The sequence below is a fragment of the Phalacrocorax carbo genome, chromosome 18, assembly GCF_963921805.1.
Source record: "Phalacrocorax carbo chromosome 18, bPhaCar2.1, whole genome shotgun sequence".
In the NCBI taxonomy this organism is placed as follows: domain Eukaryota; kingdom Metazoa; phylum Chordata; class Aves; order Suliformes; family Phalacrocoracidae; genus Phalacrocorax; species Phalacrocorax carbo.
The window spans coordinates 2889938-2906320 of NC_087530.1; the positions used below are offsets into that span (position 1 = coordinate 2889938).

At 36.2% G+C, this 16383-nt stretch overlaps 1 protein-coding gene across 2 annotated transcripts in view; it reads left to right on the top strand.

Annotated features, from left to right (window-relative positions):
* The window catches only part of C5 (complement C5), a 29263-nt gene extending 13341 nt beyond the window's left edge, over window positions 1–15922 (top strand). The window contains exons 18-41 of one of the 2 annotated variants that reach the window (XM_009500942.2): window positions 55–145; window positions 589–665; window positions 1306–1445; window positions 2101–2322; window positions 2902–2962; window positions 3586–3675; window positions 3864–4076; window positions 4226–4301; window positions 5176–5335; window positions 5940–6035; window positions 6335–6506; window positions 7359–7564; window positions 8357–8509; window positions 8873–8935; window positions 9753–9834; window positions 10490–10541; window positions 11241–11343; window positions 12093–12167; window positions 12264–12369; window positions 12569–12655; window positions 13019–13108; window positions 13656–13739; window positions 14561–14699; window positions 14977–15922. In XM_009500942.2, coding sequence (XP_009499237.2) covers window positions 55–145; window positions 589–665; window positions 1306–1445; window positions 2101–2322; window positions 2902–2962; window positions 3586–3675; window positions 3864–4076; window positions 4226–4301; window positions 5176–5335; window positions 5940–6035; window positions 6335–6506; window positions 7359–7564; window positions 8357–8509; window positions 8873–8935; window positions 9753–9834; window positions 10490–10541; window positions 11241–11343; window positions 12093–12167; window positions 12264–12369; window positions 12569–12655; window positions 13019–13108; window positions 13656–13739; window positions 14561–14699; window positions 14977–15106 — 2768 coding nt within the window. In that variant the 3' untranslated portion in view covers window positions 15107–15922. Of the gene's footprint in view, window positions 1–54; window positions 146–588; window positions 666–1305; window positions 1446–2100; window positions 2323–2901; window positions 2963–3585; window positions 3676–3863; window positions 4119–4225; window positions 4302–5175; window positions 5336–5939; window positions 6036–6334; window positions 6507–7358; window positions 7565–8356; window positions 8510–8872; window positions 8936–9752; window positions 9835–10489; window positions 10542–11240; window positions 11344–12092; window positions 12168–12263; window positions 12370–12568; window positions 12656–13018; window positions 13109–13655; window positions 13740–14560; window positions 14700–14976 lie in introns of those variants that run through there. The other variant, XM_064469170.1, reaches the window with a different exon arrangement.
* The last annotated feature ends 461 nt before the right edge of the window (window positions 15923–16383 follow it).

The window sequence follows — 16383 nt, forward strand, 5'->3', positions numbered from 1 at the left end:
TGTTGGCAGGTGGTTGGGGATTTTATTTTTCCTTGCTTTATTTATGTTCTTCAGATTTTGAGGCTGTCTTGGAACTGGATGAGGCAGAAGTTCGTAGCTACTTCCCTGAAAGCTGGTTATGGGAAGTTCACCAAGTTTCTCCAAGGTACTACTTTTCTTAAATCAGTTACCAACATTTGACTTAGTGATCAGTTTTATAGAAGGGAAATGCTAAAATGGATGTAAGCTGGGTAGCCTTAGTTGTACCCAGGATATGTGCTAAAGTGCAGTCTTATCTGAACAAACTCTTCCTGCCATGTTTTCCTCCGTGCAGGATATGCTGTCTAGTTCCCAGATCCTTGAGTAATTTTTCCTTTCACTTTCAGCCTTGTTAAACACCAGCTTCTGTAAAGCTGGCTAAAACCAAGTTTATTCAAACAAAAACCGAGAAGTCCTGTTTTCTAAATACGCTATTGTACCTTGTCTTACCTAAGTCTCTCTTGGATACAGGAGTTGCTCTGGGCATGTACTGTCTCTGTGTTGATTAGCTGCTGGTGCTAATGGATGGCTATTGATAATGTATAAATGTACTAACACTTCCAAACACAGGTCTAAGACTCTGTCTGTCACCTTGCCTGATTCGCTGACTACTTGGGAAATACAAGGTGTTGGCATTTCCGATAAAGGTAGGTACCACAGCCTAATTAGATCGTAGCTAAAGAGCTAGGGAGCTTTTCCGTTTAGATTTTGCAGAACCTCCCATTGCACTTGACACATATGTTCGGAAATGTTTATTTTCTGGTTGATAAACACATCAAAATATATATTTTAAGGAAAGGAAATTACTTTGTTTCTTTTTATAAATGTAGGTGGCTGGGAACACAAAGGTCTGTCTAGCCTATCTTGTGTTTGGCAGTGGCCTCTAATAAATGACTAAGAAGAGTATAAGAACAAATAGTGAGTGACTCTTCCCTGGCACAGCTTTACAGCGTCCTGCTATCAATAGCTCAGGGACTTGAGGAGAGGAAGAAACAAATTTTCCAATAGTTATGGTAATCCAAACAGAAAATTTGTTTCTCACTTTGGGAAGAAGGAGAAGCCCAAAGGACTGATATGTCAGCAAGTATGTGTGAAGAGTAGGAGACGGCAGCTCAGAAGAGGCAGCAAGATCCTGGTTACTTTTAAAAAAACTTGGACAATTTCAAAGTACATATTGAAAAACTGATAAGTCATGAGTAAAGCTGGCAAGTATGCAAAGACGTTTTGAAACTTGTTTATCAGAAGGGTGGATAAGATATGCTGCCTTCACGTTTTTAATTTTCTTAGGCATATGTGTTGCTGCTCCGTTGGAACTGCAAGTTGTAAAAGATATCTTCCTGAGCATTTATGTTCCATATTCTGTGGTGCGAGGAGAACAGATTGAGTTAAAAGGATCGGTTTATAACCATAAAGCTTCTCCAATTAAGGTAATTTGTGGTCTTGGTGAGTTCTACGGAAAGATTAACATAATAAACAAAAAAAGCATTTCCCCTGCAAATCTCCAGTATAAACACATCCTTGGATCAGATTTTTCCAGTCCTCCAGCTAGTGTTATGTATGTTCTACCTAACTATGTAACAATTAAATCTAATCATTGTGTTTCACTTCCAGCCACTCCACTGATTACAATGTTGTCATACTCTTGCCTAGCAACTTTCCTCCTGAAAGTTAATCAATTCCAGTTGTTTGGACACAGTGTCAAAAAGTGATGAGACTGTTTGAATTGAACTCCAGAGCTCAGAGATTACGTTGTTTAAGGATTTAATATAAAAGGACTGTTTTTAAGGCGATATGATCAAACAGAAGTACAAAACTGTTATTGGAAAAATTTAGAGTATAGTACGCAAAGGCATGTGTACAAAGCCTAGTATAGCGGTTCCCTGGTGCTGCTAATGAGCATTTGTTAGTGTGTCTCTAGTGCAAATACTTGTAATTCCAAAGTTAGTAACACTTGCTCGTTGTAAACAGAAAAGTGGTATTACAGTAACAGAATGCTCATTATAGTATTTCAGGGGCTTTAGTAGTTCTCTGGTGTTGTGCCTGTCATGTAATTGAAACATTTAAAACCCTTCAACATTTCAGTTCTGTGTTAAACTAGCAGCTGGAAATGGAATCTGTTCCTTTGGAGGTTCTGCAACTACTGGATCTGGGATACACCGTTGTAATTTTAAGAACCTAGGTGGCGGTTCTTCATCACCAGTTACATTCAGAATACTTCCTTTGGAATTAGGTCTTCACACTATCAACTTTACGTTGCTGACAGCCAGGAACAGTGAAACCGTAGTTAAAACTTTACGTGTAATGGTAAGAAAAAAACCCAAGCTGTTTGCAGTGGTTTTGGATTTCAGATTAAGTCACAAGAAATAAAAATATATTAAATTAATATACAAATATTGATTTATTTTAATATTATCAGAATGCAAAATATCGCATGATACCATTGAATTCACTGAGGTTTATGCAGCGGAAAAATGCATGACTGAGGATTTGAGTATGCGCATTTTTAAACCTTGATTATAAGAATTGTCAGAAAGTTTATCTGTATAACTACATAGATTATAACTTAGTAAGCAAGGAGAATACTGTATTCTAAGTTATTTGGGTTGGACTGCTTAAGTGTGCTTCACTGAAAGACTTTTTTTTGTAATTTCATACTTTCTTAAGTTGTTCTTTTTTGTTAACTTTTCTCAAGACTTTGGGGAGATAGAATACAGAATACTAGCTTAAATATATGTATAATAGATGTAGAACAGTGAAGTAAAACAACTACAGAGAAGGATGTAGAAGGCAAAAATACTATGGCTTTAAACTGTTGTTTCAGCTAATATATTTGATTAAGGAAAAGTGTCTTCATTTTCTATTCTTTCCTCTAAATGATTTCAGCCAGAAGGCATTAAGAAAGAGCTTCATGCAGGTTTCACTTTGGATCCACAGGGGGTTTATGGTAAGAGAATTGATCATGTATGTCTTTACTTGGTTTATTTTTTAATTTTCTTGATTCATGATGATCAAGTTTTCTGTAATGTGAAAGAATTGCCATTTCTCCTTCCTGAAGTATTCTTCCTTTGTTCCTTCCAAGGATTTCCTGTCCGTTCACTAGCCAATGCATCTTAAAATAGCTAGTCTTTCAAAAAAAAAAAAAACAAACCACCAAACTTGGATTAATTTCTTAAAGGAACATTTATATGTACCTTTTCTTGTGATATAATACTAAGTTTTTCTCAGTGTGCTTGAAAACCAGTTAGCAGGTGCTTTCTTAATGAAAACAGAATATGTTCTCATTAACCAGAATCGAATCTGAAACCACAAAGTTTAGGTCCAGATCAGACTTTTTTTCCTAACAGAAAAGGCAAGTGAAAGGTTAAAGTGTTTGCATCCGTTCTTTTTCAAAGGCTGATACTGTTTGCTTGTGTGTTTGGGAATAGTTCCAGTTTTCGTGTTATCATAGATATTTTTGTTGCTGATTCTCAGAGAGTTGTGACCTTTAAATCTGGCTATTATATCTGAATCATCTCCTGATTTGGATTGTGCAGTATGATATATAAATACGTACATTTTCAATTATAGGTTCAATGAAGAGACGACAAGAATTTCGATATAAAATCCCACTAAATCTGGTCCCTAAAACAAAAATTGATAGAAGTGTCAGTGTAAAAGGTAAATTGAATTTAAACTTTTAGTACACGTGTTCTTTTTCTCCTATTTTTTATTCCTTTGTTTAAATCTGAATTTATTCCCAGGTTCTCTTGCTTTTGAGAAAAGGCTTTGCAGATCACTTTTTGTGTAGAATTTTAAATAAGTCATATAGAATGATTGCTTTATAAGCAATTTTCTTCTTTTCACAGGACATCTTATGGGTGAAGTGATTGCCACAGTCCTCAGTCCTAGTGGTGTTGATGCTCTCACCAATCTGCCCAAGGGCAGTGCAGAGGCAGAGCTGATGAGTATTGCCCCAGTATTTTATGTGTTTCGCTACTTGGAAGAGTCAAATAACTGGCAGTTACTGGGTCCTGAAATCTTAACTTCAAGAACTCAGATGAGGAGGAAGATGAAAGAAGGTAGAAAAATATAGCTGCTTCTCTTGCTTCAGAGTTGTAGAGGTGCATAAACTTTGTTGCATTGGAAAGATAATACATCAGATAGAGCAAATGCAATTTTAATGTAGATCTCTTTTCATAACTGATTTTCTGCCTGATCTATTCCTTAGGAATTGTAAGCATCTTGTCATTCAGAAATCCTGACTTCTCATATAGCATGTGGAAGAATGGACTAGCTAGCACGTGGTGAGTTAAAAAGGTCTTTTGATTACAATGGATGGACAAGGCTTGATTCACTCCTTTGCTTTCATATTATAACTAACTTTTAAAGGGTGATACTTTCTAGTAAACGTGAGAGGTGAGCTTGATGGCAGATTGAAACGGTACTTACAACTTTGAATAATACCTTGATCCCTTGTTTTCGCTTGCTAAATCTTTTATTTGTGTCCATAGTTCACATCATTACAACCAAGCTGGGCTAATGGTTAGGAGCAGACACAGCTGAGAGAGTTTGTAGGATTTTGCTCAGTTCTGAAACCTCTTCTTCGGACCTGGAATTTTATAGCAGGACTGTGCAGACCTTGGTTCCCTACAGAATCATAAGCTCAGGCAAAGGTTGCGCCCCAGCTTTGAAGAAGGAAAGCTACATACAGGGACGTGAGCAAGGGCAAAGAAGTCATAGCTTTTGTTCACACAAATATGATATTTAAAGGCTATCAATCAGGAAGGGTAGTACTGTTCATGGAAAATAGAATTTGCCATTGCAAGTTAGGCAAAATGTATAGTCGCTGTCTTGCCTTTCTCAATGGCAAATGCAGTTGGCTTATAGAATAAGACAAGTCAAAAGCATCTTAAGTTCTGTGCATAAGAAAAAGTAATCTTTCCGGGATGTAATGAGATCATATCCTGAAACATGGAACTTGATCTTAGTTTAAAACTGAGTAATCATTACCCATTTGTTAAGTTAAAATCAAAATTAATCTGCAATCAAGTCTTAAAACAATACTCCTCTGTGTGAATGGGTAGCATACCTACATCATAAATAGTGCTAATTTATGCCTACCCTCTAGCTGTGTGGTCATATCTGCAACAAATATGATCTGTTTGATTTCCTTGGCAGGTTGACAGCTTTTGCTTTAAGGATTCTCGGACAAGTTAATCAATATATAAATCTTGATCAAATTTCTGTTTGTAATTCACTTCTCTGGTTGATTGATAACTGTCAAATGCCAGATGGGTCATTCAGTGAATTTTCAAATTACCAACCAGTGAAACTACAGGTATGAAAACCAAATGTTTTCTGTGCATGTACAGTAAAAGCTGAAGCCACCAGGAGATAATGTGTGTTAGGAATGCAAGATATTTTAGGCTGCATATCACCAGAACACCTATTTAGGACAATTTTGCTAAATTTGCTTTTAAAGAACAGCACAATCGTGCAAACCTGTCTGTTTTCCCACTACAAGTAGCTGCTTACCACTTCTTACTATTAGAAAAAAATTAGGTAGGTTGGTTTTACAGTATAATAGTCCTGGCTTGCCAATAACTATATAATTTTGTCTCATTTTTACAGATCAGCTAGTACCTTCAAAAGAGTCAACCTATTTTCAGGTTAAACCAAACTGATATTTCGTACAGGAATTTCTATTTGCTTCCTTACCTAAACTGTAAAAAAGTTCTATTTATTTAAATTAACTGTTGTTTCTATTATTTATTTTTATATAAATACTTTATAGGTTTATAATATATACATATATAAATATTTATATCTACGTTTATCATTTATATTTATATATAGTATCTATATTGTTATAAATATATGATGATGTTTATATTTACATATATACACATAATATATGTATATTTACATATTTTATTTTGTAGGGTACATTACCTAGAGAAGCTGAAGAAAAATCTTTGTATCTCACAGCATTTTCTGTTATTGGAATTGAAAAGTCAATTAAAATGTGTTCTACTCAGGTAAATAATGTTTTTATTCTGCCAGCAGTCATGTTCTAGGATTCTACTTTCTTCCATTTTCTTTAACATTTGTTCAAATAAATCAAGAGGCTTTTTTTCAGTTTCAGACACTAAGATGTATTTGCTTTGTTAGTCTTTGTCTTTCAAAATCAGTAGAAGAATAATAATGAAATTCTGGATCACTTTATTATAAGATATATTGTAGAAGATACTATATATACACCTATATTGTCTGGGTAGATGTGTTTCTGTAAAAATAAGCCTAATAGATGTAAGCTGTAGCCTGTTCATCCTTTCAGAAAATCCATGACGCTAAAAATAAAGCAGGAGATTATTTGATGAAAAATGTGGGGTCTGCTCAAAGCCCCTTCACTATGGCAATAACTTCGTATGCTTTAGCTCTCGTGGACTTGAACCATCACTCTGCACGATCAGCGTTCTCTGCACTGAAGAAGGAAGCATCTGTCATAGGTATTATTATATCCCCTCAGAGTGTATACTGTAGTCAGTCTCTCAGTACTTTTAAATTCTCTAATGTGATGGCACTACTCGGAGTGAATTTCAGTGATGCTTGCTTTGGCATAAGGGAACGTTTAGTGGTGTGTGGCCTAGTGTATTTGCTAGACTGAATCCTGCTTTCAGCTTTCAACAGTGCCATTTCATTAGCAGTACGCAAGTCAGCTAGGCATCTGCTGTTCCCCATTGGGCCACGCTTGTTCTATCTGTAGGCTTTGTGTTTGTGCAGGTGTCTGTAGTGGATTACGTTTGTCTGCCTCCTCATCCTTATGATGTGTCCGCTCTTCCTTAGCTCAGAGCGGAATTTTTCACAATATCTGCCACTGCCCTCACTTTTGTTGCATTGAGTTTTCTTCTTAATTTCTCACTGGTTGATGAGGGAATTTGTCGTCTCCTGTGAATGCTGTTCCTTTTAGCGTGTTTTTTCACAGGCAAGGGACTCAGACTGTTATCTGCCAAGTAACGATTTCTACTGGAATAGAAAAGCTTTATTCTGTCTGTTGAAAGTGGCTTTAGAAAAAAAATAAATAAAATCTGTATTTTGTTTGTTTTGCCACTCTATCATTGTTCGGGACCAGCAATATTTGGATATGCATCAGGTGCTTTTCTTTGGGTCTGTCTGTCATCAGTTTATAGTATAAACATCAGACTTAGCAGTGTAAGGGAAGTATATCTTCATCTCCTGTGCATTTAACAGAGTGAGTTCTTCTTTTTCTCCTTGACCTGAGTAGGAAATAGTTCACCTTGTGTAGTCTGGAGAGAGCTGTTCTACGTTTCAATCTGAAACCTTCCTTTTATCCTTTGTAGGTGACCCTCCTCTTTATCGTTTTTGGAAAGATACTTTCAAAACAGCCGACCAGCACACTCCCAGCTCCGTTACTGCACAAACGGTGGAAACTACAGCATACGCCTTGCTTACTACCTTGCTAAGAGGGGACAAAAACTATGCTAATCCAATCATCAAATGGTTGTCTGAAGAACAAAGACATGGTGGAGGATTTCATTCAACTCAGGTGAGCTTTTAAATATTTTGTTCTCATTCTTTGAGTACCAAAATCTGAGACATCTTAAGAGGGTAATGTCACCAGATGACCACATTGACAAGTTCCATGTCCAATGTATGGGATTACTGTCAAACGACTCTGTTGCTGTGATAGTCTTTGTTTCTGGGAAGTACGACTTCTTTTCATGAAGTCTAATATAAACAGAAATTTGCAAGCTGATTCCACTGACTTCAGATCTGCTGAATGAAAAGGATCATAGGAGGCAAACTGTTTGCCCAAGTTTTTATAAAACAGAATATTTCATTTCATGACATGATGTTCTTGTTTTGCACAAAAATGGAATGCAGTGTAGCAAGGTATGCATTTTTTCATTGCAAGAACTGTGTTAGTGTGCATGAATAGACTAAAAGTCAAGTGTAAGTTGCAAGATTTCTAATATAGCATCAACTAGTCATACTATACAGAATATTCCAATTCATGCAACCCCCCTGTGATTCTGTGATTCTGTAAATGATTAAAAATCTATGAAGAAACTGAGTGCTGTGTTTATTGCTGTTTTCTTGCTTCCTGTTTAGTACTTGCATGCACCTCTTTAAATTGCACAAATATGTCTATGAGTAGAGCATTACATATGTTACCACCATGTTAAGTGTCCTGCTGAGACACTGCTAAGCTGTTTAGCTAGTGACGGTTACCATTATCTGTAATCATGCTTAAGTGGCAGAAAATAAATTGCTTTGTAATACATTTTCACTTCTTTTTAATTTCTGAAATCAATTTTTTATAATTGATTTCTGGCAGGACACAATTAATGCCCTTGAGGCCTTGACTGAATATTCCCTTCTTGTCAAACGGCTTCATTTGGACATGAATGTTAAGGTAGCATACAAAAACCATGGAGACGTTGATCTGTTTAAACTGACAGAAGATAACTTCGTGGGAAGAACTATGACAGTGAGTGCACAGTATCTTTTGAAAAGGGAAAGCAGGATTCTTAGCCATTTGTTAAGCAATTATTTGAACATTGAAATTACTACTAAAGTAGCTTTTTCTTTTAATAAACTAGTAGAAATTTGGTATAGCAACTGTTTTAAGGACTTTGATTATCTGGTAAATTTAATGCATTTGAATATTAACTTAAATTTAGTATCTCTGCTTGTTCCTTTGAAGTTTTTTATGTAGAATCTGTTTGTAGCGTCAAGCCTTAATATGTATTTAAAACGCAGAAAAGACAAGCAGATCATCTGACCTGAATTGTTGCTAATCGCGCTGTCTTTGTTATTAATTTGTACCTTTTGTTTAATGTCAATCCTTTAGGTACCTTTCGATGATGACATATATGTTAGCACTGGAAGCAGCACTGGCATAGCTACAGTAAATGTAAGCATGCAACCAATTGTTTTAAATGGAATCTCTGGTTTATTAACATCAACATTGAAAAAGAAACTGAAATTTCTCATAAACTATGCCATTTGTTGCCCTTACCTTTACACTGAAGTGAGGATATCATCATGGCTGTATTTCAGATTAAATACAAGCCATTGTGTGGCTTATGGCTAATGAGAGAGAAGTTGTGAAGTTTCTTCCTTTTCATCAGAGGCTTTCTGTTCCATAAATCTAAATAGATGATCGACTCAGTTTTAACGCTCACCAGTTGTTACTGTCTCTGCCTAGACAGCCAAACAGGGAAGAACCACCTTAGTGATCAGTTTTGAGCAATTTCTCAATTCTCTGCTATTCTGGTGCTTACTCTTAGTTTATTAAGCAATGTCACTGAGGAACTGTTTTCTTGCAATGTTTAAAGGAATCATTTTTGTGTGCCTAAATATTAAGCTGTTGCCATGATAGATTTTCTTCTAATCTTTTATAGCCTTTTCTAGCATCAAACTCAACAACATCTGAAATGTGCATATTCTTGTGTACTGCTATTGATATTCATAAAATCTCAGGAGTTTGATAATATTTTTAGTCTTGTAAACATGACCAGCAAGAATGGCGTGGTTTTGCTGAAGAATTCCCCGTTTCTTTCTGTGCTGATCATTTATTGACTCTGCTTTGTGTTCATCAAAACTAATCATGCTGTACAGACTTGTTTTTACTGGTGTCATATTCTCCATATTATGAGTTTTCATTTTTATGCCAATGTTGAGGATTGTTTACTGCTTCTGTTTTGTCTAATTTGTTTGTACTTGTGTAGGTGAGGACAGTATATAATACAATCGGTACTTCGGAAGAGTCATGTAACTTTGATTTGAAGATTGTTCCAAAGAGAGATGATGGTAAAGGGTTAATATGGTTTTAAATATTACTGCTCAGGTCAGTGCAAGGAGGGGGAGGGAGGGAAAAAAAAACTTTGTTTAACAAAGTGTTTCTTATTAAGAATGAAACTGTAACAAATTCTGTCACTTTCTAAATGCAAAACTGGAAAAGAAATTGCTAGAAGCCTTTTTTAGCCCTTCATGAAACTATTGGTTTTTTGTGAATAGAATTAATTTTTAATTTATTTCTGTTAGGTGTATTTTTACTTATTTATGGAAGAGTTTTTGCAGTTGAGGGAGTGAGGAATACAAACTTCCAGCAGAAGAAATGAATACGGTGCAGGGTGGGGTGGTTCCAGTGAGTTCTACAAGGTGCTGAGAGTTATAGTCCGGTTACAACAGGGTACATAACCACATTCTCGTTTTTGCCATGAAGTAGTTTTAATAACGTAAGTACACAATAAAGTACATTAAGCATTAAAGCTGTCATTTCACCTGAATTATAAAAGAGGTACAATGTTACTCTTTTGTGGCTAGACAGTGAGTTCCTATAAAAATAGCCACCAAAACAATTTAAATATTATCTTTCAATTATGAAAATGCTTTATGAGAATTATGCATTGCTGCTTCTGTAGAGTTATAAAATTACTTGTTTGACTTGACTCGTTATGAAAAGGTTACAGAAGAGAAGACGGTGAGCCACTTGGGCGCTTAGAGGCTTGTGCAAAGTAAGTACAGCTGATGGGGTTTTTGGTTGGTGGTTGGTGTTTTTATTTCCCTGGTGATTGAGCCAATGTTTTGCATTTAAAGGTTTCATTTAACTAAATGCTGGTTCTAAATGCCCTGGATTTCCTAACATTCAACACTCCTCACGGAGGTGGAATTCCCATCTGACGTGTTAAGGAATTGGAGCAGTGCAAGGCAACTGCACTGTGCATCGATGTATGCATTAAGAAATGAATCTAAGAACATTAATAAGGCTTTCTAGTCTTTTGGTTTTTCTTAGTTATTGTTTTAATATTGCATTAATTGACATATTTATATTAAATTTCTTTTTTTTACAGAGATTAAAATGGTTTTGTTTGTTAATAATTGCACCTGGTCTTCTGATCGCCTTTTCTTCCTGTTTCTGCACTTTTATGTATGTGCATAAACAGAATTAGAGCCAAAGGTCATGATCTCTTTGGGAGGGAGTTTTTCTTTAATTTATATATGGGTTCTGCTGGAACATAAGTATTAAGAAAAGCTTTTTTATGCATTTTATTGGCCTAAATCTGAAATGATTCATCTGGACTATTTTGCTTTGTTATGGATTTACTGTGGCCTAAATGTTGGTTGAATTTTCCTTAGGTTTTTCTGGATACACATTTGAAGATTTCTTTTTAATTTCAGTTATGTTTGTTTAATATATTTTCAATCTATTTTAGGTACAGGCCCAGAGCAAGAGAGCCACAGTCAGGGTCTGCTCATGCTGTGATGGACATAGGTTTGGTTAGCGGATTGGAAGCAAATACAGAAGACTTATCCACTGTGAGTCTTAGAGAACTTTTTTCTTTTACTGAAGTTTTTTTTGGCACAACTATAACATTTACTGTTCTTCATCTTTTTCTGTTAGAATAGTAGTGCAGATTTATAGCATTGTATCCTCATTGCTTCTAAACACTTCTAATACTGATGAGAATAATCTACCTAAGTCTAGATTATGGATTTTTCATAGAGTCAGAAGCTAGACATGTAGTTAAAGTTTGACATCTAGGCTCCCTCTTGTTAGCGGAAAGACAAGAGCGGATAGAGAGTGGTTCTCATCCGCATTAGGGTAGTGTGAATCAATGTCTGGAGGTGCTGTGTCTGCTAACTGTAAAGGGAACACTGTTAGCGTACGCACCTCACTGTTAGTTGGCTAAAGTCTGTGAACTGATTCTTAACTCTAGTGCTCGTGTTCATCCAGCTCCTATCGACAAGCATGCGAGTTTTAGTTAAAGGCAATCAGAGTTATAAGATTTAAATAGGATACTATACGTGGACTCAAGTATTCTCTTAAGGATAATTAGCTGTTTAGTTCTTCATTATCTTAATGTATTGAGTAAGAGGATAATTTCCTTAAAAGAAAACAAAAAAAAACAAGTGAGAGTATGAGCATTATGAAGAGGCAACCCTAAAACTTTTTATTTTTTTTTACGTCTCAGAATTGTGCTAAACCTGCTGATTACAAAACTTTTGAGGTCATCCGGAAATGTTTAACTTGTATAAAAGTTTTTTTCTGGTTTTCTCCCCTACAGCTCGCAAGTGGAGTTGATCAGTTGATTGAAGATTATGAGATAAGAGATGGACATGTTATTCTGCAGATAGACTCTGTATGTTACCCTTTTCATAACTGTAAGCAGTAATTTAACCCTTTGGAATAATTCTGTTTCCTTTAGAGCTCTTTAACTCATGTGTCTTCCAAATAGGTGCCAGCTAATAATTTTCTCTGTGTTGGATTCCGAATAAGTGAGCTTTTCCAGGTTGGAATGCTAAATCCTGCCACATTTACTGTATATGAATATCATGCACCAGGTATGTGTCCCATGTCTTCAAATTCATGTTTGTCTTTTAACTCTTTATTCTTCCTTAAAGACTACCTTTTCCTTCTTCAACAGCTTGTTAATCCGTGTTATTTTAAGCTCAGATAACTTTTGACCCACAAAGTTTCAGTGCTGACTTCTTGGACTTCAATCTTCTATATGTATTTATTATTGCTTTTTGAATCTTCTAGATAAAAGGTGCACTATATTTTATAACCCCTATGGAATTGAAAAGCTTGTGAGATTGTGTGAAGGAGATGAATGCAAATGCATGGAAGGTAAACTTTTTTAAAGATGTTTTCCCGTTTCACTTGGTGGGAAAATGCAGTGTAGCGCTTTGGACAAAACCACACTAAAGACAGGGAGAAAAATCCTCGTAAGAGCACACCTCTTGTCCTCTCCAAATTTTACATTTAAAATTTTTCAAAAAAAAGCGTGTGCGTTATGATCATGGATGTCTGACTGGATTAAGTTCAGGTGATTGAGGGTGTTATTTTGTCCTTTAGATATTCATTGTTCCAGCACGTAATCCCATCATTCCGGTGTTTCTCAGTTACAGTAAATTATCCCCAACAGGTGGAGATTCATGAGGACATGTGATGACATTGTCTTAACACTGGCTTTTTTGTCTCTCGTTGTAGCTGAGTGTAGTAAACTACAAGAGAGACTAAATCTGTCAATAAGTGCTGATACCAGGAGAGAAGCTGCGTGCCAGGATGATATTGCATACGGTAATATTTGAATTGTCATTACCTCCTTCACGTGCTCTGACTGAAATGTTTACTTGTTTACTACTGCTGCAAAACATTTTGTTTCAATTAGATCTTTAGTGATTAAAATTCAGTAGGCTTGACAGTGGCATACAGTAAAGGAAGGTGACACATTGGAGCAGAGACAAGTAAGTGCTGCCCACACCCTCTGCTGAATAAAAGTCACGTAACCAGGGTTAGTGCATCAGTGAGCCTGATCTGATGAATTTTGCTAATAACCACTGCATTTCTTTTGCTTGGTACTGCTCTAACGTGATCATGTGGCTTTGGGGTCAAAGGGAATTGTGGGGCGTCAGGTGAGAGCATGGGTAGACCTTCCGTCAGATTAGAGTACAGGTAGAGCTTGCTAATGTTCCTTAGTCATACAGTGTGTACCTATAGTCATCATTTCCCCAAAAATCAGCATTGTAAAGGGACGTTACATTCTCCCTCTGAGCATCTGTGAGGCATTTCGTATGCACTGCAGGAACAAGGAATGACAAAAAGGTTGTTTTGTCTTGTTCTGCAGTTTATAAAGTGAACATCTTATCTCGCAGTGAAGAAGGTTATTTTGTAAAGTATTCTGCAGTTCTTCTGGATGTCTATAAAAGAGGTGAGTGTTCTGTTCTTAATCCATTTAACAATTTATTTAGAGTAAAAGCTGCCTGCTTGAGACCACTGAAGCAGCTGACAAAAATCAGCAGTCAAACCTAGTCATTTGATGAGTGTAGCAAACCGTAGTCCCAAATACAGCCTTTGAGAAGAATTCTTTTGTGCCCTGAGAAGGGCAGTCTTTGTTGTTTTTAAATAGCTTTTCTGTATTACAGCTGTCATTAACAAGCCTAAACTGTAATCAGTTGAATGTCTTTTATGTGTCAAAACAAGGTGAACATATTCCACAATCAATTCATACAGTTGTGAGCCGTTGTTTAAATGTCTCGTTCATTCCACCCAATGCCCTCCCTTACTGTATATACAGCGATGGAGGTGGGGTGGTATGCAAGGATATGCCACGGCTTGACTTCTCCCAGAATTTCGTAGTTTGGGCATGTTTCCGCTTCTGGGAGAAAGGACTTCAGAATGTTCTTGGGCACTCGCTGTCTTACCTTTGGCAGAGGAAGCTGCTTGTAGGTCCTGCGGAACTGAAGCTGATACGCGCTCATTTTTCTCTGAGTTCAAGCACCCAATACACCGTTATAATTACTATACTATAAAATTATTTAATGTGCATGAAGCTTATTTACTGTTCAGGTTTAATTTTAAAAATCTTTTACAAGAAACTTGTTTTATATCATCAATTTTTCCTGTTCTATGACTAGTGGCAAGTAGATCCCTTGGCTGTGCTGTACTGTAGAACATTTTGGTGTTTTCTGTCTGACATATGAGTGACTGGGAATTCTCTGAAATTTTCTAATTCTTGACATTCTACTTCAGGGCAGGCTTTTGCTCAAAAAAATAATGAAATAACCTTTGTTAAAAAGAAGACCTGTACAGATGTTGAACTGAGTCCAGGAGAGCAGTATCTGATCATGGGAAAAGAAGCCTTAAAGATAAGCGTTGGTTACAATTTCAAGTAAGTGACTTACTATCAGAATATGCAGTGATTTAATGGTAAAGCGTGCTGTGAAGTGGCAAGCGTTTGTATGTGATAATTCTGATGTAACATATAATTGATTTAATTTTTTAAGTATTAGTTCGGCCAATAGTTACACAAAGTGTTTTCAGGTGTGCACATTTAAAACAGGATTATGAACACAAAGCAATTTCATATTGTGATTTTTTTTTTTCCTGTTTGACATTTTTCTCCCCCAATCTTGGCAGCAAATGACCATTTTCTTTTGTCTTCTCAGATTCCAGTACCCTTTGGACTCCAGCACTTGGATTGAGTGGTGGCCTTCAAATACGGCATGTACATTTTGTCAGGATTTTTTAAATACAATGGAAGATTTTGCCGAAGATCTCATCATCAGTGGCTGTTGATTTACTTGGAGAATTTTAAAGTTAAAAATATAGACCGAATCTCATTTAAAAAAAAAATCCTCAGCTGTTTAGTAACTCTTCTCCGAACTTGATATTCATTAATAGTTCATCTTGGAAAATGGGCTTTGCTTGTATTTCATAGCCACGTTCTTATAATATAGTAATGTTCAAAGTATGATTATAAGCTTGGGTGGGAGAATAATGCAGAATACCACAAGGACATTTGAAGTCAGATGAAGTGAAGGGGGTTGACTGTGAAAACAAACACAGAAAGTACCGTCTTTTGCCAGAATAACACTTGGAAGCATTAAAATCTGATGTCTTATTAAAACATAACTCTTCCTTCATAAAAAAAAAAAATAAAAGGAAAAATAAAATGGTTTGTCAAATAATTCTGTTACAGCTTTAATTTCCAACCAAAATTAAAGAAAAAAAAATCTAACCTAACACAATAGCATCCAGGTGTTTAGGACAAAGCTGTTACTGCAGCCCCAGTTCCTTCATAGTGACTATTTTAAATGTTCAGTTTCCAACTTTGCTGAAGTACTATAGTGTAGGAACGAGGGAAGACAACTCCTAAAGCTATTTTTGATCCTGCCAGGAGCCATACTGAAGCCAGGTACTCCTGACCCCATTGTGCTTTTTTAGTTCCCTTAGACATGCAGACGACAAAATCTTGCTCTTTATACCCAGGCTAGTGTCTAGGCATTTATCCCAACAGGCCGAGTGACATTTTTCATTCAACATGTGGTTGGGGTAATAGATTATTAAATTAAACAGTCCTGAAGATTTAATAAATTAATTTCTTCCAGTCCATGTCTGAAATGGAAAAACTTACTTGAACAGTGTACTGAAACACTGCAACGTGCCTCAAACAAACGACCCCCAGCCCCTGCGATGGAAATGAGACTTAGGGTTCGTATTCTGTAGGTTGAAACTGCTGTGGGCAACTTAACTCTTTACTTTTTATAAATAAATCAACTGAATTTATGATGTTAAAAACACTCAGGAAGGCCTTAACCCTACCTGGTGACATTTTGGTTATGAAGTGATGCTTCTATGTGTTGAAGGTACTCTCATTTGCAGAGCAGTTTGGCATGGAAGCTTCTCCAGATAAGTAAAACATTCAATAAGAAGCTTTTTAAAATCTTATTTGTGTATAAAGGAGAGAACTTTCATTACAAGTTTGTTGAATCTGCACAGGCAGCTATTTGTGAAGTGGCAGCAGTATATTCAGAGGATTAATAGTGTTTTCTATGGACTTTTTTTGAGAAGAG